Source organism: Eublepharis macularius, chromosome 6, assembly GCF_028583425.1.
Source record: "Eublepharis macularius isolate TG4126 chromosome 6, MPM_Emac_v1.0, whole genome shotgun sequence".
In the NCBI taxonomy this organism is placed as follows: domain Eukaryota; kingdom Metazoa; phylum Chordata; class Lepidosauria; order Squamata; family Eublepharidae; genus Eublepharis; species Eublepharis macularius.
Genome location: NC_072795.1, coordinates 55,221,114 through 55,248,587, shown reverse-complemented (window position 1 = coordinate 55,248,587; position 27,474 = coordinate 55,221,114). Strand labels below are relative to the sequence as shown.

The window sequence follows — 27,474 nt, the reverse complement described above, 5'->3', positions numbered from 1 at the left end:
GCTGCAGTCTGGTCTCTATAAATTTCCTTAATTGCTCTGATGAATCTTTCTCCCAATTGTAGCTTTTCCATAGTGGCAAACATAAAGTCCCAGTTTAAATTGTCAAACGCTTTTTCAGCGTCAACAAAGAAGAAACCAACCTCTTTGTCACAACGCTTGTCATAATATTCAATAGCATTGATCACTGTCCTTAAGTTGTCTCTTATTTGTCTGTCTGGCAAAAAGCCTGCTTGTTCCTCCTCTATGACTTCCGAGAGCCACCCCTTCAATCTCTCCGCCAATATCTTTGCAAAAATTTTATAGTCATTGTTGAGTAGCGATATAGGTCTATAATTTTTCACATTAGTCAGGTCTTGGCCCTCTTTTGGGATCAATGATATATTCGCTTCACTCCAAGTTTCTGGAATCCTTTGATCCCTTAAAACCCCATTCATCACCTCTTTTAGGAATGGTGCCAGTTCATTAGCCATTGTCTTATAGAATTTAGCCGTAAGTCCATCTGGCCCTGGCGCCTTTCCTAGATTTGCAGATTGTATTGCCTTACTTATTTCCTCGTCAGTTACTTCACTATTCAACTTATTTCTCCAAGCTTCCGAGATTTCTGGAAGTTTGGTTTTCTCCAAATATGACGCTATTGATTCTTTGTTTACTTCTTTTTTATTATACAGCTTAGCGTAAAATTTATAAAAGGCTCTACTAATGGTAGCCTGCTCCAAATACGTTTTGTTATCTTCACAAATTTTATTTATTATCTTCTTTTCCCTTTTCTTCTTCAATTGCCATGCCAGGTACTTCCCAGGTTTATTAGCACCCTCAAACGCTTTTTGATTCAGTCTTTTGAGATTCCACTCCAATTCTTTATTGCTCATTGCTGTTAGCTGTTCTTGAAGTATTTTAATTTCCTGGTATACCTTCTTTTTCCCTGGTCTCTTTTTTAGCTGTATTTCTTTGGCTTTTATTTTCTCCTCAATCTCTTGTCTTTTCTCCTCTTTCTTCTTTCTTGCTCTACCATTTAAGTCCATTAGTATGCCCCTTACAACCGCCTTGTAAGCATCCCAAACTTTATTGGTTGGTACTTCTTTATTCACGTTGTATTGTATAAAAAACTTTGTCTCTCTTCTCAGTATTTCCATATTCTCTCTTTCCTGTAACAAGTCCTCATTTATTCTCCATGCTTTCCTTTTTCTCTTTTTTCCAAATTTCCACATAATTGGGTTGTGATCTGAGCCTACCATAGGCATTATTTCTACCTCCTTAGTCCATAATGCTAAGTCTTTTGAGGCCCAGATCATATCAATTCTTGATAATGTAGAATGCCTTGCAGAATAAAAAGTAAACTGTCTGCTTTTAGGATATTCTCTCCTCCATACATCTTCAAGAGTCTCTTGTTGAATCAACTCAAAAAAAAGCTTTGGTAATAGTCCTCTTTTCTTTTGTGCCGTTGTAGTCTTTTTGTCTAGTTCCAAGTCTGTCACTCCATTGAAGTCTCCAGCAAGAATTATCTGGTCGTATGCAAGATCGTCTAAATGCTTCCTTAAATCCTCAAAGAAGCTTTCTTTTGCACCGTTAGGTGCATAAAGTCCGACTACCAACACTCTCTTTAAATTCCAAATACATTCCACTGCTACAAATCTAGCTTCCACATCTCTCATAACAAATTTTGGCTGTAGCTCCTCTTTTATGTACAACACCACTCCTCTTTTTTTCTTGTTGGAGGCCGCTACATATTCTTTGCCCAATTTTCCAGATTTTAAATATTTTACATCCTGCTTTCTGATATGGGTCTCTTGCAAACAAACAATGTCACATTTTTGTTTTAGTAGCCAGTGAAAAGTATTTTTCCTCTTATTCGGTGAGTTTAGTCCATTTACATTCCAAGATAATACTTTACACTCCATACTCATGATCTTGTTGGTAAGTCTTTTTCATTGTCCTTAATAAATCGCTCCATCTCTCGCTCAGATCTGATGCGTTTTTTGGCCCCTCCAAACTCAAAGGACACTCCTTCCGGTAACTCCCATCTGTACCTGATTTTCATGTCCTTCAAAATCTGAATTAGCACTTTATATTTTTTCCGGTCCAGTAACACTGATCTGGGCAGTTCCTTCATTATAATAATCGTCTTGCCATCAATCTCCAATGGCTCTTGAAACTGTTTTGTCACAATCCTCTCTTTCATATTTCGTGTTGTAAACTGCACAATCACATCTCTTGGTAGTTTCCTCTGGGTTGCTATTCTCGAATTCACACGGTATGCCACATCTAGGATAGCCACAACTTCCTCCTCCTCCTTCCCCAGGTACTCAGCCAACACCTCAGTCATCTGTTCTTGCGCTGACTTTCCTTCCACTTCTGGCAAGCCACGAAAACGTAGCTGCTTCTCCATATGTTTAGTTTCTGCAACTGACATTCTCCCCTTCACCAATCTCATCTCTGTTTGTTGCGTGTCTGCTAAATTCTCCATCGCGTCTTCTACTGTTTTAACTCTCTGCTGCGTTCCTTGTAATTCACTTCGTATTGTTTCCATACCTTTTTTCACTTCTGACAGCTCCGATTTTACTGTCTGTGTAACCTCTTTAACCTCTTTTATCAGCTCCAATTTCGTGTCCTTAAGTTCTTTAATCATATCTAAAAGTTTTTTGTCCAGGTTTTTATCCAGGTTTTCTATTGCCGATTGCCACTCTTTTTTTGACATCGTGGGGCTTGCTTTAGCTCGCTCCCACGAATCCGCTCTCTTCCTTAACTCCGTGGCGTAAAATTTAACGTTTTTCTATTTTAAATGTCCCGGTCTTCTTATAGAAATTAAATTTTAAAGAGTCCAAAATGTCGGGCGTCTTTTCTCTATGGTTTCTCTATGATTTTGTAATCCAAGATGGCCTACTTCCTCTTCCGCTGAAGCCGCGACCCTTCCCCTTTCAAAAATGGCGATTCCCTACTTCCTGCCCTCCAGCAAGGGCCGCTTCTCTCCAGCCACTCTATTGTTATTACGCACTTCCTGTCTCCCGTCTTCCCACAGCAGATCTCGCGATGGTGTCTTTTTCTCACAGCTCCAAAGCCACAGGTATTCAAAACAATAGTCCCATTTCTTTAATAACTTCTTTAAACTTAGTCTCTTTTTAAATTCGATTCCTGCCGAGTCTTCCCCTCCTTTTCACTAGTCTGTTGCAGTTTAAAAATCTACTTTTTTTCCTCTCTGTTTTTATCAATCTGTCCCGTCTCAGAAGATAATGATCTTTACCTTCTCTTCACTTTTCTCGGGTTGTAATCGCTGTTTCGATTTTAAGTTCTCCTCTCAGCTTCTTCCCCCAATCGATGCTTGGGTATGTAGGTCTTATGCCAGCCGAATTGGCCCCAAAACTGCCGCAGAGATTATAGCCGACCCGTCGCAAGGTGGGACCTCAAGGATCAGGGGGAGACTCGTTGTGTAGAGCCCCCCCTCGTCCGAGATCTAGCTCACCCTAGGGGCTTGAGCGTTCTTTGCCTGCTCCCCGCCTGAGAGCAGTCGGCCGCGGGCTATTTTCACCCCGCTGGCCGGTTAAAACGGCAGTCCGGTCAGCTCCGCAAGTGGAGCTGCGTTAGACCTCCATGGATCCCAAACAGGAAGTCCGCCCCTGTTGCCTATTCGGTATGACTGCCCCATTTGTGTGAGATGGAAGTCTGTGCTTTCTTAACAGCATCTTGTTGATACAAGACTGTGTAGCTTCTGGATGTAAAGAGAAAGATGCCTGTGTAAGCTATCTTAGTTTAAAAGTAAAGGTTGGCTTGGAAGACAGTGAAGCAGCTTGTATAAACAGCCTGCAGCCATGATCATTCATCCATTCTTAAAGGTAAACATTAGAGTGATTGAAATGGTGACTGAAGGAAGCCTAGATGCGTGTGCTGGGCAACGGATGCATGTGGCTGCATGTCTAGTTTTGTGATCTCTTTCACAGCATGCCTGAATATTGCTGAATGTTTGCCTGAAGTTGAGAAACATGATCTGGCTTGGGTGGTCTGGCTACTTGCTGTATAAGAGTCACTTAACTGACAATGGAAGAGGATGAAAGCCGTCCGCCCAACTGGCTTTAAAGTAAATCTTTGACTGTTTTTAGTTTTTTCAGGGTCGGCTCATGGGTAACGTTGCAGCCTCTTTGTTCACTAGCACAAGCAGTGTAATGGCTAAATTGTGTAGCTTCTGGATTACAGCCACTCCTGATCTTTGACACGTTGTTAATTAAGTGAACCAAGTCAACCAGAATTTCCCTTTTGATTTCCATTCCTGAGCTTCCAGATGTCCTTTTCCTGCAGCCTTTGCAGCATTATCCCTGAAACTGTTGAGCTTTCTGAGTTCAGCCTACTGTTTCTTGCTATCCAGTTACGTGCATGAGAGAGCAGACTTCTGCTCCCCTGAAAATATACACTATTTGTGCCTGTTACCCACCCACCCACAAAATATACAGACTTGAACAGGCTGAATTCTCCTCTCCTTCCTTTTTTCTTTTACTGCTTGGCAGCTCTCAGTTGCTCTCAACAGTCAGTGCTCCTGCAGCATGTCCAGTCCTCACCAGGTAATTTTAAAAAGTTTTTGTTTTCCTTTAGGTTAATTTGCAGTGTCATATTTCAGCATACCCGGGGAGTCCATCCAGTAGAGAGCTTTGCCTTGTTGGTTAGTGGCCTGGATTTGCTGGTTTCATTATTGTTTTGTGTCTGGGGGTGTGTGCAGTTAGAACAGGTTCAAGGAAAAGTGGGAGCCAGCTAAATATAGATCAAATAGGTTAGAGAACAGCCTACTGTGTCTCAGGATGTGGAACGCTTCCTTTCCTTCCTTAGCCTAGCCCTTTTCAACATACAGCCTCTAGGAGGCTGTCATCCTTGTTTCTGTGGTCTGTTTGTCTTTTCCACAACAAAAATGTGTCCAACCTTTAAGACTATTCATTCTACGCTTGTATATATTGTTCTATTGCAAAGACTCTTAAGAAGCTGACATGATATATAAGAATTTATAGCAAAAGAGGGGGAAACCACAATGAAATGGAATTCTGTGAACATGACCAAAACAGCTGTAGTCCAGTGGCAGGGATTCTGACAACAGCTTGCAGTTGTTATGCATATTCATTCTGGAGGTTATTAGCCAGTCTCTGGCGCCAGATTGTCTACCCCCTCTCATCTGCTGCCACAGGGCAACTGGTTGTTGTGGTTGTGTTATTTCTTGAAGGGAAGGGAATGGAGGTTCGCAGCAACTGTTGATTCTCTGGCCAGTGATGAAGGCCAAGCTGATCTTCTCCATGCTGGTATTCTTGCTTGGACAGGGAAACTTGAGCCATATTAGAAGCGCCATGGTCCACATAGCTCACCTTCCTATTTCCCACAATGGTCAGCCGGATGCTTCTGGGGAGACTACACACAGAGAATAAATCCTGGTCCTTGGAATTGCTTCCCAGCAACTGATACTCAGGGCCAAGCTACAAGTGACGAATGACACAGGTTGGACACTTGCCAGCTTCCCTCAAGTTTTGATGGGAAATGTAAGCATCCTAGTCTTGCAGCATGGCTCTCCAACTGCTGTCCCATGGACTTTTCAACTGTCACTTGTCCAACATTCCGCCAAGCTGCCTACATTTCCCATCAAAACTTGAGGGAAGCCCATCAAGAGAATAAGTCCAGGAGGGGCTGGGCTTTTCCATCGGTGCAGCAGGGTCTGGCTTGAACAGCCAGGACATGAAGTCTGCATTGATGTGTCTGGAGCTGGCTCAGTACTTGATCAAGAACCTGTAGGGAAGGAGGGAGAGGAACCAGCATAAAACCCTTGGGTTATGATCCTTCATCTGATGCAGCCACTGGTGGGGTGCATGGTCTGTCACAAGGCTTGACTGCCAGGGCCTCCCGCTCCACAGTGGCATAGCGTTGCTCTGGAGGTTGTAGCTTCTGACTCAGGAATAGGCTGGGCCCCATGATGACCCCGTCTCATTCTTGTGTCAAGACGGCCCCAAGACCCGTATCCAATGTGTCTGTGGCCAGGGTAAAGGGCCGGTTGAAGTCCAGATTCCACAGTGAGATGTTGTTGGACAGGGCATTCTATAGGGCATGAAAAGCAGCTTCGCGCTCCAGGGTCCACTTCACCTTTCTTCAGGCAGTTGGATGGGGGGGCCCGAGGAACCGCCTGACCTGTTTCTTAGAACATGGGAGGGGGATGTCCACTATCGAAGCCACTACCCCTACCGCTATCTACGCCCCCTACCACAAAGCCTAGGTATTGTAACTCTCTGAAGCAGATGTGACTTTTATGAGGGTTGACTTGGAGTCCCACCCGTCGTAACGCACCTAGGACTGCTTCAAGGTCTTGTAGACTGATCAGCCAGTCAGAGCTGAAGACAATGATTTCATCAATATATGCCATTGCAAACGGTCAACAGTCCCTGAAGATCTGATCCACCAGGCGCTGGAAAGTGGCTGCTGCTCCATGAAGACCCAAGGGCATGCAACAAAACTGAAACAGGCCTCATGGAGTTGCAAAGGCCATTTTCTCGCAGTCTCCAGCATGGACGGGTACCTGCCAATATTCTTTCATCAAGTTGAGAGCCGAGAGGTATCTGGCTGCTCCCAAATGGTCAACCAGGACATCTGCTCAAGGCATAGGGTATGCCTCGAATCTAGCCACCTGGTGCAGCTCCCAATAGTCAATACAGAAGTGAGTTGACCCATCAGGCTTTGGGACAAGGATGATGGGGCTCCTCCAAGCACGCCAAGAAACTTGGATGATGCTTAATCAGAGCATTTTCTCCATCTCTTGTTCCACTGCCTCCCACTGCTTCCGGGTATAGGTCTCCTGGTGGCCCCAGTGGTTTGTCTGGGCTCGGTGGGAATGGCATATTAAATCAAATTCGTTCCTCCTGGTCACCATGAAAACCCTCTGGGTACCCGTTCCCATATGGCCTGCTGCTGGGTGCGTTGAGTCGGGGACAGCTGCGGGTTGACCCGTGGTTCCTCAGACACCGGGGCATCTCACTAGTTGGCAGTTCCAGGGGGTCCTCAGCCAGCTGGCACACCCTGTCGTACCACTTCTTTAACAAGTTTACTTGGAGGGTTTTGCAACCTCGTTGTTGGGTCCACATTAGACTTGGTACGTCTCAGGCCCTAGCACACAGGTCACCTTGAAGGTACCCTTCCAGGGGTCATCCCTTTCCCACGGAAAGGTGGCCCGGTGCACCAGGACATTTTCCGCATGGCTGAAGGAGTAGTCCTGGGTCCCTTTGTCATAGGTAGCTTACTGTTGGTGCTGGGCGCGTGTCAGGTGTTGGGCTGCTTCCTCACATGACCATTCCAGTTGTACTTTCAACTGTCACATGAAGTTGCCGGCCAGTAGTACTGGGTCTTCAGTCCCAGGGGCCCAGCGTTTCTCTAATAAGGAGAGTAACCCCCATGGCTGGCAACCATAGAGTAACTTGAAAGGCCTGAACCCCATCGAAGCTTGGAGCATCTCCCATAGTGTGAACAACAGGGGGTTGATGTACAGATCCCACTGACTAGGCCAATCATGTGCCAACTTCTTCAGGGCCTCCTTCATGTTTGATCAAGCCAACTTTCTGTGGGTGGTAGGCTAATGTGAACATTTGCCGAATCCCTAGGTTGCAACAGAGACGGCACATCAAAGTTGCTCTAAAGGGGGAGTCCCTCAGTCAGTCAGTGTCTCAGTCGAAAGCCCCACCATCACAAACAACTATAAGAGGGCCTTGATTATCCCCAGGGTCTGTATGGTATGCAGGGGGATGACCTCTGGAAAGCAGGTGGGGTAGTCTACCTCTACTAAGGCATACCGGAATCCTTGGGGGGGCGGGGGGCATGACAGTGGTCCTACAAAGTCCATGGCAATCCTGTGGAACAGTGTGCTGACCATGGGTAGTGGGGTGAGGGGCCCTGAGGGGGCGCCATGCAGTGACCTTTGGGCATGTAGGGCACGATTGACAGTGGGTCTTCATGTCAGCATTGACTGAGGGCCAGAAGAACTGCTCCAGGATCTTGGTCAGAGTCTGGTCGGTGCCCCACCCAGGCATGCTCATGGACAAAGTGTAAGACCGCCACTCAGTAGGGGGGGTCAGGATCAACAGTTGGCGAATCTTGCCCTTCCTGTTCGGGGCCCTGGCCATGCAGACGCACAACCCCCCTTTTCGATTCGTGGTCCCCACGCTGCCTGGCAGTTATCGCACACTCACCCCTCACTCATCACCATGGATTCCCAGATAGGCTGCAGAGATTCATCCTCCTCTTGGGCAGTGAGGAACGCAGGTTCCCCAGGCCATGATGCAGTGGCCTCCCGGTCAGAGCCTTCTCCATGGTTGTGGCTCAGACCAGTAGAGGGGCCTTCTTCCTCCCCCCATCAGACAGTGGTTGCTTCTAGGGCTTCTTGGAGGAGTCTCGGCAACTCCAGGGCATCTCGCCCCAGCAACACCGGGTATGGTAGTTTGGGAATCCTAGCTATCTCTAAGGCAGGAGGAGCCCTGAGGTACTCTAGGGTCACCTGGACGATGGGCCACCTTTGGGTTTGACGGTAGACGCACAAGACCTGGGGCCACCGACATATGGTCAAATCCGGTCGAAGGAGGTGTGCTGGGACCATGAGGATGGTACTGCCAGAATCAAGGAGGGCACGGAGACGCTAGTTGCGTGGCCCCACAGGGACAAGGAGGACCGGGGCCCTCCCCAGGCCAGAGGCCATAAGTAGAGCAACTTCCCAACCAGTGTCATGCTCCATCATGGGACAATCTCGTTGGATGTGGCTCATCTGTCCACAGGTGAAGAAGGGTTCTCTATCTGGGGGTGTTCCCCGGAAACTCTCCTCGGCACCTCTGATAGGCTCCCTTCCTTGCGTCAGTGTTGAGGGGGCTGTTGGGTATGGAGGTCGGGTTGGCGGGATCCAGAGGAATGTAGGGGCCAAGGTTCAGCCTCTGGAGGCAGCCCTGGGCCTAAGTAGAGAAGGGCACAGAGATATGGCATAGCTCAGTGCCCTTCTAACCTGCATCCCATCCTGAGAAATGCTGGTCATGGAGGTAGGAAAAAGAACCTTCCTTTGACACTGATGTTGTACAATGCCAGGTCCATAAACAATAAGACCGCAACGTTGCAAGATCTCTTTGCGGTGACTGATGTGGATCTGGTATGCGTGACCGAAACCTGGGCGAGGGAGGGTGAAACAGTTGCCCTGGGAGAACTTACCCGCCCCCCCCCCCGGATATTCGGTCCTCCACCAGTCCCAAATAGGAGGTCAGGGGAGGGGTGGCAATCCTCGCCCAAGAATCTTTCTCCTTCAGGCTGCTCCCCACCCTTGAGATCTCTGGCATTGAACGCGTAGGCCTGGTGTGGGGTGCCGAGGAGAGTTTGGCTATCTGTCTGGTGTACCGACTGCCTAGCGCACCAGCAGATACCCTGTCGCACCTGCAGGGTGGTAGCAGGCTGGGCCTTGGAGTACTCCAGACTGATGGTGCTGGGGGACTTCAACATCCATGTCGATGATGCCTCCTCTGTGCATGCTGTGGACCTGGTGTCTTCCATGGCAGCACTGGGACTCTCCCAATTTGTATCGACCCCTACACATCAAGCAGGCCACACGCTAGATTTGATCTTTGGGATGGGGTTGAATGTGGATCTGGAAGTGGTAGAACTGGTGCCATGGTCAGACCACTCAGTCCTGAAGGCTCGGCTGGGGATACCACCCCCCCCCTCGCAAGGGCAACTTGCTGATTTATGCTTGCCTGTGGAGGCTTACAATCCGATTGGGTTCCAGAATGCTTTGCGGGATCCAATGCTATATGGCAGTTCGTTAGATGAGCTGGTGGAGGACTGGCAGTGCTGGCTCTCCAAAGCCATTAATGAAATTGCTCCCTGTCGCCCTCTTTGCCCCCATGCAAGATGGGCTCCCTGGTATACAGAAGGAGCTCTGATGAAAGAAGCGGGAGCTAAAATGGCTTGAGCAAGTGTGGCGATGATCTCAGGACGAAGAGGCAAGATCATCTTATAGGATGTTTATGAAAGCCTATGAGGTGGCAGTGAAGGCTGTGAAGAAAGAGTTTTATGCAGCCTCCATCACGTCAGCTAGCTCACGCCTGGCAAAATTGTTTAATGTGGTTCGGTCATTGGTCTCCTTGCCAGAGGGAGGCCGTCAAATTTTGAATTCGAATATTAGCTGTGAGGCTTTTGGGAGCTTTTTTGCTGATAAAATTTTGTCTCTCCGCTGCAACTTGCCAGCCACAATTGATTCCGTGAATGAGCTATCTTGGCCATCTTTGGGGCCAATATTTGATCATTTCAGCCCACTCCCTGGGGAGGAGATTGACAGGACCCTGCGATCAGTTAGGTCCACCACATGTCCCTTGGACCCATGCCCATTGTGGCTGGTAAAGGCCAGTGCTGAGGGGCTCTGGTCCTCGCTGGAGGCCATTGTTAACCTATCCTTAGGCTCCAGGGTTTTTCTTGGGCCATTAAAGGAAGCTGTGGTGAGGCCTCTTTTAAAGAAACCATCGCTGGACACCACCAACCTGGTTAATTACCGCCCGGTTTCGAACCTCCCCTTTCTGGGAAAGGTGGTTGAGCAGGTGGTGGTGGAACAGCTGCAGGGCTTCCTGAAGGATGTCTCAGCCCTAGACCCCTTCCAGTCTGGGTCCGCCTGGGACATGGGATGAAGACGTTGCTGGTCGCCCTCACAGACGATCTTCATAGACATCTGGATCAAGGCGGCTTGGCGCTGCTGATATTATTGGATCTGTCGACAGTGTTCGATACAGTCCGTTATGATTTTCTGACTCACCGCCTTGCTGATGTGGGGATACGAGGGACTGTCTTGCAGTGGCTTGTCTCTTTTCCCCATGGTCGGGGACAGAGGGTGGCGCTGGGGGAGAAATTGTCATCTCGCCACCCTTTGGTGTGCGGGGTCCCACAGGGAGCAATACTCTCCCCAATCTATATGCACCCCCTTGCCCAGTTGGTGCAAAGTTTCGGACTTGGGTGTCATCAGTATGCAGATGACACCCAGTTGTATGTGATGATGGCCCAACTCAGCCCCAGATGTCCTGGAACATGCTTTTGCAGCCATGACTGGTTGGTTGAGGCAGAGTCGGTTATAACTGAACCCGACGAAGACGGGAGGTCCTGTACTTGAGCCACGGGGGATTAGGTTCAGGACTGTGGCTCCCGGCTCTCAAAGGGGCACCGTTAATGCCAGTTCCAAGGGTTAAGAGCCTAGGGGTGATCCTGGATGCCTCCCTGAAAATGGAGGCACAGGTCACAGCGGTTGTCAGGTCCTCTTTTTTCCATCTGTGGCAGACCAGGCAACTTGTCCCTTACTTGTCAACCCGTAACTTAACTACAGTGATCCAGGCAACGGTCATCTCTAGGCTAGATTACTGTAACTTGCTCTACTCAGGGCTGCCCTTGAACCTGACCCGGAGATTACAGTTGGTACAAAATGCAGCGGTGTGTGTTATTACAAGAGTGCCAAATAAGGCACATATAACACCAATTTTACATGAGCTGCATTGGTTGCCAGTGGAGTACCGAATCAGATTCAAGGTTCTGATATTGACCTATAAGGCCCTGTGTGGACTTGGTCCAGCGTATCTACAGGACCGTCTCCCCCCATATATTCCCCGGAGGACACTCTGATCAGGGGACAAACAGCTGTTGGTGGCCCTTGGCCCCAAGGAGGCCCACCTAGCCTCGACCAGAACCAGGGCCTTTTTGGTCCTGGCTCCCACTTGGTGGAACGCTCTGTCTGCTGAGATCAGGGCCCGGCAGGACCTACTATCCTTCTGCTGGACCTGCAAGACAGAGTTGTTCTGCCAGGCCTATGCCTGAGGCTGGGCCTCCACCAGCCTGAAAAAAAGGGGTGTATAAAATCTTAATCCTCCCTATGAGGGCTGTCCACCATCCTGTTTTAAATGTGTATTAATAGAAATACACTGCTGTTTTAATGATGTTTTAATGTAGGTGAATTTTTAATTGTACTTTAATATGTTGTTATCCACCCTGATCCCGCTCGCGGGGAGGGTGGAATAGACATTTGAAATAAATAAATAAATAAATAAATACATTTGGCAGCTGGCCTGCCTTGGGTTTCTCCATCACCCAGTGTGGGCCCTCGGGTCCAGTGGGACCTTGAAGGACTGGCTGTGGCTGCCTCAAGTGAGCAGTTAGCAGCGTGGGCCTCAAGAAAATTCTTGAAGAGCGTCACCAGCTCCTTGACAGTTGTCGGTTTACTGCATAGGACCCAGGCCCAGACCTCCATTGGGACTATTTGGAGCACCTGCTCTGATTCTACTTTGTCAGCTTTAGTAAACTCCCTGGGGGTCTTTGGGTTAAGCCAGCAGGTGGCCAGTTCTTTTAGTTCCGCTGCTACCAGGCATGGTTAGTTGCCTCGGCACCAATTATGAGCTCTGAAACACTGGAGGAACGTCTCTTCCGTTATCTCATATTAGTCCAAGATGGTGGCCTGGAAGACGTCGTAATCCACTGTTTGGTCTTGGGTAGGATGCATAGTGCTGCTTGGGTCTCTCCCATGGGGTAGGGGCCCCACGATATATGGCCATTGCGGTTTATTCCACTGTGCCATATCTGCTGTCCGCTCGAAGGTCTCGAGGTATGCCTTGATATCTTCGTCTGGCCTCAGCCGAGTCAAGGAAAATGGTGGGGCCTTCAGGACCGGTCCATAGCCTGTAGCCACTGCAACAGCTTGGGCAGCCTGAGTAGGTTCCCAGGCTCAGCAGAGGTCCTTCATGAGGAAATCTGGGTCTCCTGCGTGACCACATCCCTTAGAAGCTTCTCCTGCCACTTTCTGAACTGCGCAAGATCCATCGTGTCGGGGTTATCTGTCGGGTCCCCCCAGCTTGGTGTCTGTGTTTCTGTCAGCGGGAAGTAGAGTTTGGGATATTTGAGAGGTCAAAAGGGCACATGAGGATTACCTATATCATCATTACATAAACGAAACTGTAGGGGATAAAAAGGGTTTCCTAGCACTTGCTGGTACCAAAAAGGGGATCTTGATTTGGAAAGCATCCCTTGTACTGAACTATGTACCCATACTTAATAATGAACTATTTCTATTACATTTAAACAGTTGCAAATGTAGCTTATACTATCTCTGTCCTACAATAGAAAAGTAACTGATAACTAGCGCACATCTACCCTATCACCTGATCATGATATCTAGCATCATCATTGAAGCAGCTACACAAACTGTGTTTAATATGTGGGCTTTAGCTAATAATGCACATACCGTTCTCCAGAGGGACGTTTTCTTCTCCCTAAGCACTGGCAGTCCGCTTTTAATTAATAAAGAAGATTCCATTCCTCCCCTCACAAACACCATGGTCCACAGTTGGTTTTCTTTGCAGAAGATTTCTGGACTGTGTAAGGAAAAGTTGTAAGTTTGGCCATTAAGTTAGGAGCTCAAACTGCCCAACCTCAGCTTTTAAGGCACATTAGCGTCATGAATGCTCATCTTCAGCTTATTTTGCTGATGGAGAGAAATAAGTCCATTGGCAGTGTTCTGGTCAGCATCTTCAGAGAGGAGTGAAGGTGGCGCTTTCTGCAGAGAGACCCATAAGCTGCTATAGCTGGAGGATAGCAGACTGGCAGCGTTCGTTAGAGAATGGGCTGCATGTAAAGCTAATAGCCCAAGATTTATTTGCTGGTGTTAGTTAGGCTTATATCGCATCTTTCTTTCACCATTTGGTAGCTGTGAAGATTCCAAAGCAACCGACGGAATGAGATCTGAGGCAAAGAAATGACACCTTCTTGGCTTCCAGGATAATCAAGATTTCTAGTCATGGGAGAAAAGGGCTAGAGAACACACAAACACACACACACCCTCCCCCAGCTGCTGCAGTTTCAGAATCTTGAAAGGAAAAACATTAGTGACAGAGTAGCAGGGGTTAGTATACTTGGAATTGTGGGGGAGGAGAAGTTAATATTTGCATTTTTAAAATATTGTAAAAAGCTTTCAGGACCTTGTGGTCAAAAAGCAGGATACAAATCAAATAAATAGCATGTTCCTGGAGGAGATCTCCTCTTCTACATCAAGAAAGTCGAATGTTGTCCTGATTCAAAGATCTTATGTTCCTATTTACTGTATAAATAGAACAGAAATAGATCTAATAATCCAAATATGGCTTAATCAGGCCATTAATATGAGGGTGGGATTCAGTCTTGTGTGTGTGTTCTCTGTATAAGAAAGAGTTAGGTCTCAATGTTTTTCTTTCTTTCAAAGGATGGCCAACATACTATAATCCTACTATATAAAAGGCAAGCCATATTAGTGATGACTCATTTTTTATCCTCACGCAGGCGCGTTACTGACGATTCTCATGAAGGCGTGTTGCTAACGGCTTTGGCCTCCAGGCCACTGCGACGCACCCGCCTGCGGCTGGGAGGAGGCCTGCAAAATAGACGGCCTAAGCACTCCTCCCTGTGCCTCCCCTCAGTACCTGCTTGCTGCCAGGAGGAGTGCTCAGGCCGTCTATTCACTGGGCCCCTTTGCAGCAGCAAGCGGGTGCTTTGCAGAGACCCTCAGGCCAGAGCTGAAGGGTGCTGAGGGGAAGAAGAGCAGAGTATGAATTAATCTTCGCACAGGCACATTGGCAGGAGGGGGCCTGCTGAATCACTTTTCTAGAGCCTATTGTATTTTGTCACTCAACAGGCATTGTTGCTAGTTTTCATATTATAAAGGTATAACATTCATTATAGGAAGATACCACACTCCTATTGAGCAAGTTCCTTTGTCATCAGCCCATGCTGTGTCAAATTTCTATCCGTGCTTGTTTGAACAGGTGTTTATTAAAAACTGATGGTGAAAACAAGATCCTTGTGTCAATTAGGTGAACTAGTAATAATTAATAGAGAGACCCTTATTTTTTGTCAGAAGGTAAGGCCTTCTACAGTCTGTGCACTGCTTCGTTTGTGTGTGTAAACTTGGAAATCAGTCATATTCAAATGACAAAGTCAAAAAACTTTTCCCATCCTCTTTATATTGCTTGTCACAGTGTTTGGAACTTTTTCTGAATGCCATCATTCCTGGATTAGCAGCAGTGACCACGTACTAGCCCTGCTAACAGTCACAATGTATTTACTAATACAATACATAAACTCAATACACAGTAAAATGCATGTACAATGAACAATTATCAATACAATTAACAATACAATTAATTCTACACTTCACATGTGGAAAACCATTCATACAATTGCTAAAATACAGGTACCTCAAGATAATAAAGTGCTGGTGCTACCAATCGCTACATAAATTCATTGCACATATAACTATTAAAGTGCAAGTGCATAGTAACAACCCAGCATATTTCTATTCCACAGGTCCTGGATAGCAAAAGTCCAATTAGTGAGTGAGAATGTCCAATAAAACAACTTCAATCCTTGTTGTATATACTTGCTGTGTGGAATCCAGAAACAAAGGTCTGGTCCTCCGACTGGTTATCTAGATCCTCATGTGACCCGATTCATATAATCTTTGTCAAAGAGCACACAGAGAGTAAAAGTTCATTAATCTTATTCATAGATACTTCTTCACAAAAACCATTCAATAATTATTGTGTATTGAGTTTATGTATTGTATTAATAAATACATTGTGACTGTTAGCAAGGCTAGTACGTGGTCATTGCTGCTATACCTACTTCGTTAAGACCACTCTTTACTCTCTCTTTTTTTTGCTAATCATTCCTGGATTGGCTTGAAATCTCATCTTAATAGCCATATTACTAGGGCCGATTCCAGATGGCCAGAAATTGCGGGTTTTCTGCGGAAATAATCGCTTACCGGCCACACGTTCAGTTTCGTCTCCATCCGCTTTGTCTCGCAGCGTGCCGTGCCATCCCACTTCCGGATGTTCGCACGGCCAACTGAGGTACCCGGGATTGGTTGTTTCCTCCCCGTCACAGTTGACATCGGTGGCCTTCATTGGTTTGCATTTGTTTTTTTTAAAAAAAAAATTACGTGTTTTGCGCAAATGCGCAAATGTGCAGGTATGCGAATATGCAGCGTCAACTTTTGTGCATTTGTGCGCATTTGCGCAGTTCGATGTGCGCAAACGTGCAACTGCGCAAATGGTGCCCGGTTTTAAAAAAAAAAACTAAGGGAATATTGTTGCGGCCAGCCGTCAAAGGAAGGAGGGAAAGGGGAAGGCCTCTCCATGGTGACGAAGCGTCCAGAAGTGTGCAAACCCGCAATACGGTGTTCACACCATCTGCTTCTGGAGCGCAACACAGCGCCATGAACTGGAGGTAAGCAGGGACGGGACATTACGTGTTTTAATGAGTGAGGTCGCTGGAAAAGCGAAAGCACTCGCTTTATTTGTGCCCGTCTGGAATCGGCCTAGATCTATAGAAACCTTGCAATTCAATTGCGGTAAGAGTTTAGCCATTGCAATTCAGTGGGTAAAGTTTAAAAGGTGGCCATCGGTGTGAATTCTGCACTTCCATAAATTCATGAAAGGATTCTTAGAAGAAACGTCTTGGTTTTCTGATGTTCAGGTCAATAATCTTTTTTTTTTTTATGAAGTGAGGTTTGGCTTCCGAATGTGTATACCTGGAAAATTTTGTTGTTCTTTAAGGTGCTACTGGATTTAATTATTGTTCCAGTGCTACAGATTAGCTCAGCTGTTGTTGTTGTTGTTATATTTATATTTATATCCCACCCTCCCCGCAAGCAGGCTCAGGGCGGGTCACAACAGAAGATTTTATACAAGATAAAATCACAATCAATTAACACAGCTTTCTAATAAAACACCTGCTACCCACTACCCACCTGAAATGATCTTCATTTTTAAAATTAGCTTTATTCACACAAATAAATTAAATAATAATAATACAAAAATACTGGTAACTGTACCACACCTTGCTATTGCCAGCATGAGGGTGTTGTGGCTGTGTATTGGTGATTTCTGGGGCTTCAGTTGATCATGCACCTAATTCTTTGTGATTTTGCTCACAGGTATTTGTGTTTTGCCATGGCATGTTACAGCTGTCTCAGCTCCTCTACAGTTCATATTTCAAGAGCAGCCTGACGACCATTGAGAAACGCTTTGGGCTTTCCAGTTTCTCTTCCGGCTTCCTCTCCAGTCTGCATGAGGTAACTATATAGTCCATAGTCCATGAGAAGGAGACTGGAGACACTTCTCTTCCAAGCTCATTATGTCTTTCCTTGAATCTGCCAGGTATCCATGGTTAAGCAGTGATTGTCGATGCAGTACTAGTGGGTGAGGGCTAAAACATAGAGGGGGGGGGCTGCTGGGGAATCAAAAAGAACACACTAGTGTTGTGGTATAGCAGGAGGAGGATGTCTGTTAGGATGTCTTGCCTTCCATTACTGGAGGGATGTTTGTGTACAGCAGAACAATGACACCATGAATCCAGATTGCTTTGGCAGCATGCTCAAGAGAATAACTGTTAGCCAGGCTATATATTATGTAACTGTGTGGCTTCTGCCAAAACAGCAATTTCACATTTAGCTCACTTTGCCCTGCCACATCTAGTAGAACTTATTTCATGTCATGATGTTCCATGTTTCTCTGCCCCATGGCATTGGCTATTGCAGTTGGAAGTGGACCATTGTGACATTGCAACACAAGTAAGCCCTGTGTGGGAGCAGGTGAGTGCTTAATAGAACATCTGGTTGGGTCCCGAGTAACTGTGAAATGGCCATTCAAAGTGTCTGCTTCTGTTCCTTGTTTTCCTGTTACTGCCAACATTAGGAGAGGCCCACCAATTCATCTGTACAAGTTGTTCTACCTTGTTGTGCTGGTGTCTTATCTGTGGGCTCAGAAATACTGCAGTATTATTTATATTGTTGCTTGTACAACAAGAGACTGTTGGTGGGTACTAGCAATTTGTGAGGGGGGGAGGGGAGAGAGAGAGGGAGGAGAAGAAGAGTTTTTAAGGAAGGCAGCACAAATAATATTTTGCAGTAGCACTTCTTCCTGTAACAAAAGTCTCCCTCCCATTGAATGATAAAAGAGCCTTCCAAGGAAAAGGGCAGGGCAAAGTGCTTTTGGGATCTGATGGCCTTCCGCTTTCTGACTGTTTCACTGAAAAAGAGGCGGGCCTGACCTACATTTCTGTGCCTCCTTGCAAAGGAGTCCTGTGACACCCATAGATTTAATAGATAGGCATTTTCTGCCACGCCTTCAGAAGTGTTGCCGCATCTAGTGTGTAATGCTGTGTTACGCATTAATGCTTAATTGCAAGAAAGTGCAACCCCCAATTTGTTTCGGAGATGTGAGTCAGACCATTACAGCATCTCCTGTCTCCTCCAAGTCTTCAGACTGGAGCTTTACATAGCCTGATAGGCTTTCTTATAGTAGCGCCTTTAGCTGTACCCTTGTAATTAATGCCAGTGTTTCCCATGAGAAATCCTTCCTCCTCAGGGATGTAGTCATCTCTCTCAGTGGGAACCCAGCCAATGGCAACAATTTTGCTGCTAGATTGTAGTCTTGCTTTGCATCCCAGAACTCCATGTGGAGTGCAGAAGACCCTCCAGTTGGCTCAACTATTTTGTTTCCTAAAAGCCAAGCTACAAGTGACGAATGACACTTGCCTGGCAAGTGAACAGACTCATGTGTATTCCTCTATGTTCACTTGCCATTCACTTGCTCTCCACTTGATCAAGTGGAGTGCAAGTGAATGGCAAGTGAACAGGGAGGAATACACGTGAGTCTGTTCACTTGCCAGGCAAGTGTCATTCGTCACTTGTAGCTTGGCTCTAAGGCTGAGTTCATTGCAGTCCATTTCTTCTAAAAGGGTTCAACCCCCCTGCCTCTTCCTTCATCAACAAGTTCTGTAGCTTAAGACCTGTTTGGAGGGGCTCAAATACCCTGGGCAGTTCTTCTGGTATAGAGTGGGGAATGATCACCTCCATCAGTTGCTCCCAGCCACTCTGCATCCCTTCTTCACTTCCTCCAGTAGATCCAAGCTCATGGTGCTCCCTTTGAAAACGACACAAGGGGATGAGTAGCTTCGGACCTTGTAGAGGTCAGAGTGCAAAAGCAGACTTGTGCTGCAGAGTTCACAGAGGGTCCTCTGAAAGCTAGGCCTGCAACTGAAGGTAGGCTTCTTTCTTACTCAGTTGTCAGCCGCAAAGTACACATGGCTTCCTGCAGCCCCCAAATCAGGTGGGGGTCAGTAAGACATAAACCAGTCTAGATTCTGGGTTCTGTCTATCTACTACCATTGCTGTAAATGTAGTGGGGCAGTTAAGCATACCTACCCACCTGGGAGATTCTTGATACTAGATTCTCCTCCCACCCACACCCATGTGTTATTGTTTTGCGCTGGTTGGGGCTGCAATCTTTGATTTGCTTGAACAGCTTTTGGTTTAAGACATCATGATTCAAAACCAGCAACAGTTTTGATTATTAGACATAGCATCTGGAGCCTGGCAAGAGGTGCCACCCAGTTCTAGGGGAAACACAGAAGAGAAGCATTGACTTAGCGAGGTCCCTGCTGCATGTGCTCAGGCTGTACTTTCAGCATGTCTTTAGCACATGTGCCATACTTTGGCAGAAATATAAAGCTTATGGGGGGTTGAAGTAAACATGTGCCTCAGGTCCTGGCACAAACAAAAAGGAGACTAGAACCAGCAGTTAGACATCAGGGGTGAGCACTGTTGTCTCGCATAGCTCTACAAGGAAAAGGGTTTGCCAAACCCTCACATTAACTGAGAACATCAGAGCAGTTTAACTGTATTAGTACAATGACCATCTGTCTGCCATGTTCTTCCAGGGCTGTTCTAGAGAAATAGGAGCCTATGGTTCTAGTCCAATATCCTGGCTGCAGCACCGATCACTTCCAGATACTTGGGAGGAAAAACACACAGCAGAAGGTGCTATCAATTACAGCACCCTTCATTTAGTCCACGAGTAAAAGGGAATCATGGGTGTTGACAAAATCCAGAAAGTAAACCGTACCATATTATACCTGACCATATAATAAATTTGACTTTGACCTTACCATCCCCATTATTATACTTCCTGGGCCAAACAAATTGCTTACTTGCTCAAGAGTTCCAGATTGCTCCTCCTGGGACTATGCAATTTGCACACACTTGTGGCTACTCCTCTGAGTAGGAAGGGGCAGCAGGAAGTGGTCTGGAGGGCAAAAAAAGTACAAAGATTGCTTCTTCTCTGCATATTGTGGCAAATATGTATGAGACTGTTTCTTCCAGTTCATCAAACAGGCATTCCTGGAAGAGAAGTACAGTAGGTAAAATTTGAGCCTTTTTTGCCTTGGAAGACAGGAGTGCCCCACTCCCTAGTTCATCCTAGTAAGATTTCTGCAGAGATTAATCATGGCTGGTATTAACCCATCTAGTATTCACTGTATGAGCTTCTCTAGCCTGGCCTATGAAGGTCAGCTCCAGAACTAGGGTGTTTTGTGGTTCACTCTCACAGGCCTCACATTGGCACAAGAAGCAGATTGGATTGAGGCTGCTGGTTTTGCAAGATCTCCAGTAGTCTGTTTACGGTAATGAAGATAATAAGCAAAAGTTCTCGGTCTGTGTCTAATTCACACATCATCATAAAACCCATATGTTAAGCACTTGCTCCTAGTTTTTAAAGCATCTTTTTCTGATAAGCCTTGTGTGGAGGGAACTGTAGCACTGCAAAATTCGCACGCACACACCCAGCCATACACTTAACTATTTGGGAGAATAACAGCTTTTCTCTAGCATCCAGAGGAGGTAGCCATGTTAGTCTGTAGTTGCAAAATAGTAATGAGTCTAGTAGCACCTTTAAGACTAAGCAACTTTATTGTAGCGTAAGCTTTCGAGAACTACAGCTCTCTTTGTCAGATGCGTCTGACGAGGAGAGCTGTAGTTCTCGAAAGCTTATGCTACAATAAAGTTGCTTAGTCTTAAAGGTGCTACTGGACTCTTTACTATTTTTCTCTAGCAGGCAGCTCTGTCAGTCTGTGGCCTTTTTATCCTACCATTCCTGCAAAGAACTTGAGGCAGCGTGTATGAGTCTGCCTTCCTCTGGTTTATCCTCATGAGAGCCCTATGAGGTAGATTATGCTGAGAAAATATGACTAGCCGAAGGTCACCCAGTAAGATTTCAGTCTGGGTTTCTTCAGTCATAGTCTGAATACTCTTACCCCTACACAATCCTAGTAAAGGAAAGCAAACTGCAGTTTCATATGGGTTGGTTGGCTCAGTTTTCCTCCTATCTACCACCACATTATCTCAGGGCCAAGCTAGAAGTGACAAATTGAATGGCAAGTGAACAGACTCACATGTATTCCTCCGTGTTCCTCCCTGTTCACTTGCACTCAACTCCAGTGAGAGTGCAAGTGAACAGGGAGGAATACACATGAGTCTGTTCACTTGCTATTCAAGTGTAATTCGTCACTTCTAGCTTGGCCCTGTGTGCCCACATTGGGATCGGCAGCATTTATCTCCCCACTTCAGTTGAGCTGTAAATTACAATGCCCTCTGAATCTTTATTTGCAAGACTGATCAGAGATTCATTTTTCCTGATGCCTGCACTTGTAGAAGCTGCTGCTTTTGTTCAGGTGCAGTGCTATTAGCGCAAGCAGTGTGTCAGTTTGTGCAAGTAACATGTTCCTGCAGATGGCCTTTCATATGGTTTCATAGTATGAGCAGCTTGCTGTCATTGATGGTCCCCATGTTTGGGAGAGCCGTGAAAACAGGCTTTTAATAAGTCAACATTCACATCTTCTTTCCATGAGGACACGACTTTTGTATTGTCTAGCACTGGTTCTAGACTTTGTGTTCTAGACTAGAAAATATGAATGTGTCAAAACTGTACTTAAAAATACCTTCTCATGCCCTGAAATGAACCAGCAAAAACCTAAAACATGTCCTTCCATTCACAACAGAGGACACAGGAACTTCCGAAGTACTTTTTATACAAAAAAGATGTTTGCTTGCACTTGGGCAACCCCTTGCTCTGCATGCTTTGTGGTGACCCTTTCTGGGCATTTTGCTGTGGTAATAGCCATTCCAGCCCACAAGCAGCTGTCTTTGCTATGGTCTCAGAGTCCTTTGTTTATACTTCAGGGCATTTTTCATACTTTTATATAGGCTCCCCTGCCTGACTCTTTCTGGGATTATAAAGTTTTCTCATTTATTTGTTAGGGCAGTTCCAAAAGCCATAAAACCAGGGAGAGGAGCCCATGTTACATACATAAGAAAGGAAATTTGGGCACAATTAGCATTGCTCAGAATGTTGAATTCGCCTCAAAATCTGGATCCAGCCAGTGTAATTGTAGCTTTTATGAAACCCACACATCACGCCTAACCGTGGCATCCCATGCAATATGTGGATGTTTTGAGACAACAAAGAAGAGAATTAACTTGTACAAACCCCCCTAGATCCACATGCTTCCAGCTGCACATCCCAGTTTTTAAATGACACCAGGAGAAGCATGATTCAAATTGCATATCCATATTCTTGCAGAATGCTGACCATTAAAGACTGTTCTGTTCTAATAAACCTGTGAATGTGGCCTGCAGCACCCCAAAGTTTATTTAGCAAAGAATGCTGAATTACTTAGCAATCAGTAGTTATTCGGAGCCATTGTTTGTTTACGGAGGTGGCCTCTGAAAACAGCCCTAACCATTCTAGGCCTGATAGCAAAGCAATCAGTTAGGCCAAATTTAATATTTCATTTCTCCATAATGGCAGTATATTGTTATAGACAGTAAACATGTTGGTAAGATTGACTCTGTCAATGAATAATAGGAATTAAATTACATTTAAGCAAAAAACGCTTTGGATATGTATGTTTGCAGAACTGCTGGTCTCCATTCTCACACACACCCAAACATAAAAATATACCACTTGCCAAGCTCTGTGGGTAGGGCTACCAACAGGCCTGGAGGAAAAAAACCCTATCCTTTTAATGGAGGCTTCCTATGAGGAAATAAGCCGTTGAAACTTTCTGTGGCATGGAGGTGAATAACATCCCATTAAGCCTCTCTTCAAAGGACAAGGCACTGGCAACCCGATCCATGGGCTTCCATGGTGACCGGGGCACCTAGAATGATGCTTCCCCCCCATCCTTACATGTTTGAGAAATGTGGATAAGAACTTGAATAAAACCAAGTGACTTATAAGTATGGGGTGAAGGCCCTAATCCCGCAAGGCTTTCCCCTGCCTCTTGCTTGCATTTGTGCTACAGCTGATGCCTCTTCTGAGAAATGGGCAAGTTTGCAAAGTTCCTGTTCTGTTGGGCTTTTTCTGGTGGGGCAAAGTTCCTGTGTTGAAAGTAAAGCCTGCCATTCCCGAAGGGTTGCTGGAGTACCATTCTACACACAAGGAAATGATTGCATGCCACTGGCATGAAAAAGTTACTGATTTGTTTAGTGCTGTTTTATCATGCCCTTCTTCCAAAGACCCAGGGTGGTTTGCCTGGTTTTCTCCCTACTCTATTTTCCCCTCACAGCAGTTGGGGGAAGTAGGGGAGGCTGAGAGAGGAGGCCTTGTGGCCTTGTGGTCACCCACTACATTTTCATAGCAAACAGGGATTTGAATGTGTGTCTCCCCAGGCCTCTGTACCGCACTAGGTCTTTCGGGCTCCTGCTCTGTAGAATGGGAACTTCTTCTGCATCTTTCATCTTTCAACTTTTCTTACATCATCGGTGGTGGTGGGAGTCTTTGAGCCAGCATGGTGGAGTGGTTAGAGTGGTGCATTAGGATGTGGGAGAACCAGGTTCGAATCCCCAGTGTGACATAGAAGCTCACTGGGTCATTTGGGGCCAGTCATTCACTCTCAGCCTAAGCTATCTCTCAGAGGAGTTGTGGGGATAAAATCGAGGAGAGGAGAATTATGTAAGCCACTTTGAGACCCCATTGGAGAGAAAGATGGGGTATACATGAAATGAATAACACCGTGATAATCTTCCAGCTGTTGTCAGCTGTATCTAATGCCCTTATCACCTCCCTGCTCCTTAGTGTGTATTGATTTTAACTAATTCTTCAGTGCATTTTGCTAAAAAGAAGAAATAAAAATACTTTTTCTTTACCTAAGGTGGTCGGGGTAGGGGAGGTATCCAATCTTATTACGCCAGATTTTTGGTTTTGTCATTGTTTTGCTGACTGTGGTCTGTAGGTTTAGTGCTCCTCAGCTATGATGCATGAATCAGAAGCTCTTAAATCTAGTGCTTGCTCACATACAGTGAGCCTTAAAAGAACTCTTAGGGGAGGGTCAACACACGCATGTTTATCTCTCAATTGTGGCAACATCAGGCAGTGACTTGAATGTGTAAGTTGAGCCTTCACGGATGAAATATCAGATCAGGCACGAAAAGATCACTGATAGAGCTTCCAGATCATCTCAAATGCAGTACTTTCCAGTGGATTTGTTGGATGATCTAGCTGCAAATCAGCAAATGCTGAGTGATTAGGAGAAGCACATGCATGAATAGACCAGCCCTTAGTTTTTGCAGTCTTCTGTCCTCCGTTAGCATCCTACGAATCTTTCCTCCTTTCTTCCTGCCTGCTCCTGTTCTTCTGTATGTGCCGTGACTTCATTTTCTTCAACAACTCAACTACTTTTGGGTGGAGATGGATGCTGAGGTGTTATTGGTTTAGCACAGAAGGCAGACCTATATTTGCATTCCCTCTCCCTTTGCACATAGTGCCCTGCAAGCTGTTCATGTTGTTTGCATCATCCTAATTATTTACATTGCTGTATGCTGAAGGTCCCTCATTATATAGAATAAGAGGATAAAGCAAAGGTTTGGGATCCTATGTAGGGCCAAGCCAATGCTGTTTCATTGAAGGACAGTCTGTTTTCCAACACGAGTGAGGGAAATCTGTACTTTGCTGTTGTCACTGCTGTGGCTGTCCCAAACCTTACCAGTCTGACCTGGCTTACGCGCAGGGACAGAATTTTGTGGTTTTCCTGTTGCTGGTTCAGCTCCAGGTAAATTGCAGCAGCAATAGGCTTTCCACATGACAGGTTTCCCTGCAGTTTCCTTGCCCCAATCCTCTAAAAGTGACTGATCCTCTTTTGGGATACCAGGGCTCTTGCAATTTAAAAAAAATAGCACTAGAATACAATTATATTGATGTACTATTTTAACTTTAGATGTGACAGGTTCTCTGAATTCCCAGCTTTCATTTATTAAAAAAGTAAGTCTCTAGCCTTTCTCTTGTGAAAACATGACTTTCCCCTTATATCTCTGCAAGGAAAATGGCTAGAGACTTACTTTAAAAAGCGAAGCTGGGACTTCAGAGAACTTGCTACATATATTGTTATATTGGAATTTCTGTATAACAATATTCTAGTGCTGCTTATTTTAAAAAATAGAAAGCCCCCTGGTGGCAGGGAGTGGGATATGGCTGCTGGGACAGGGTCTTGGAAATGGCTGCCATGTAGGCTGGCAAATCCAAACATTTCTGCCCCCGCAGCAGCCATCAAGGCTTTACTGTGATCTTCCCCAAAACTTTGGAGCAAAACAGGTTTTAGAAAGACCAGAGAAAACCTAGGGAAATCTCAGCAGTTGCACAAACACACTGTGATGCTGTAGTGAAGCAGAGGAAATAAGCCATTTTCCCAAAAGCATTGAACTTGGGGCAGATAACCTGTGCAGAAATTGACCTGATTCAACAAGGGAGGAGTTAGAAGTTTTGCATCTGTACAAGTATTAATCTCAAATTTGTGGGCCAACAGCAACTTCCTTTTTGGGAAACTGATAGGGTTGCCAGTCCCCCAGTAGGGGTGGGGGATCTCCTGCTCCCATCCTCCACCCCTGCCCTTACTTACCTGGCCAGCAGGGGCGGGGACTGCACCTTCTGGGGTGCGCTCCTGGGTGGTGTGGCACATTCCCAGGTGGAGCGGTGTGCTCCTGCACACCGCAGCAGCCTAAATTGGGCTAGATTCAGGCCAAATCAGGCTGGATTTGGGCTGAACCAGGCTGCTGCGGAGCATGGGAGTGCTCCCACACTCCGCAGCAGCCTGAATTGGGCTAGAATCAGCCCCCTACAGAGTGCAGGAGCTCTCCCAGGGCAATACATTACCTGAGCGATGACTTCACTTCCTGGAAGTGATGTCATCACACGGGCTAAGAGCGCACACGCACTCTGTTCATGCATGCGAGGGGAAAGGTGAAGGTAGGTGCTGGGCATCCAACCCCCCACTAGGGGGAGGGGCTCGGGAGACCGAGCAACCCTAGAAATTGAGATCCAGCATGGTGTAGTGGTTAGAGTGTCAGACAACGATCTGGGAGAACCAGGTTTGAATCCCCACTCTGCTATGGAAGCTTGTGGGGAGACCTTGGGCCAATCACACACTCTCAGTAAGGTTGCCAGGTCCCCTGGCAATTGGCTGGGAAGATGGGGGAAGGAGAGTAGCAGGCACTTAACTTTGAAGCTCTTTTTGGGCACATATTAATGGCACCATTTGATGTAACTTCTGTTATGACCAGAAGCAATGTCATCTCCTCTGGTTGCACCAGAAATGATGTAATTGGCTGAGGACAGAGGCATTTGTGCCCATTTTCTCAGCTTCCTTACCAGATGCCCACCTGTGCCAGGCACTCCTTGAGACCCCATTGGGGAGAGAAGTAGGTATAAATGATGTTAAATAAATAAATAAATAAAGTCTTAAGCCTATCATAAATCTTCCTACTTAAAAAAATATACCCAAGCATAGTATACGTATGAAGATGAAAATGAACTAAACCAGGAAGTGAAAATAGAGCTGCAAATGCACTTTGTCTCATGTAGTCGCTGCACTTTTTCCTGTTGCAGGATTGTTTTCTCAGCTGTGTTCTCTGATATTTACAGATTGGCAACATCGTCCTCATCATCTTTGTCAGCTACTTTGGGAATCGAGTTCACCGTCCTAGGATAATAGGTCTTGGAGGCCTACTGATGGCAATAGGAGCCTTCCTTCTGACCCTTCCACATTTCCTCTCGCCCCCATATAAGTACACTGGGACATACATTGGTACGTATTTTGTCAAAGATCTCTGCTGCAGCCCTTGTGCAGAAAGTTACGTCCCCTCCTGTACTTGGAGGTCTGTCCTAAAGCTGTGTAAACTTCTTAGATTTGATTTCACGGTATCCTGTAAGGTAGGTATGATGTCTCCTTGGTAAATAAGCTTGAAAAACGTAATTGCATGTGTAACTTCTTGGCTTTCAGCCGTTCTTTCTTCCAAGATCCCCCGAGGCATGCTACATTCTCTGTGCAATGGCTTGCCTGTTGTGGGTGTGCCAAGCTGGATCAGTGCCAGAGGCACCTGAGGCAGTGCATGTTTTGGTTCATGTCTGGTGTCAGTGGATGCTCTTCTGTATTGAATTTGCTTTGTTCAAAGTGTCAGTGTCAACAGACGACACACGAAAAATGTGCAAGGACTGTTTGCGATGGATAGGTAAATGTAACCCTGTTGTGAAACATGCTTTCCCCTGCTTCTGAAGTTCACTCACGTAAAAAGGACAGATGTACAAATCTTTATGTAATCAGCTTTGCCTCCAA

General features: G+C 46.0%; 1 protein-coding gene across 2 annotated transcripts in view; it reads left to right on the top strand.

The window, feature by feature from the left end:
- SLCO2A1 (solute carrier organic anion transporter family member 2A1) overlaps positions 1 to 27,474 on the top strand; it is an 89,565-nt gene that overhangs the window by 22,661 nt on the left and 39,430 nt on the right. For both annotated transcript variants that reach the window (XM_054983297.1, XM_054983296.1), the window contains exons 2-3: positions 16,967 to 17,104; positions 26,784 to 26,946. In XM_054983297.1, coding sequence (XP_054839272.1) covers positions 16,988 to 17,104; positions 26,784 to 26,946 — 280 coding nt within the window. In that variant the 5' untranslated portion in view covers positions 16,967 to 16,987. The remainder of the gene's footprint in view (positions 1 to 16,966; positions 17,105 to 26,783; positions 26,947 to 27,474) is intronic.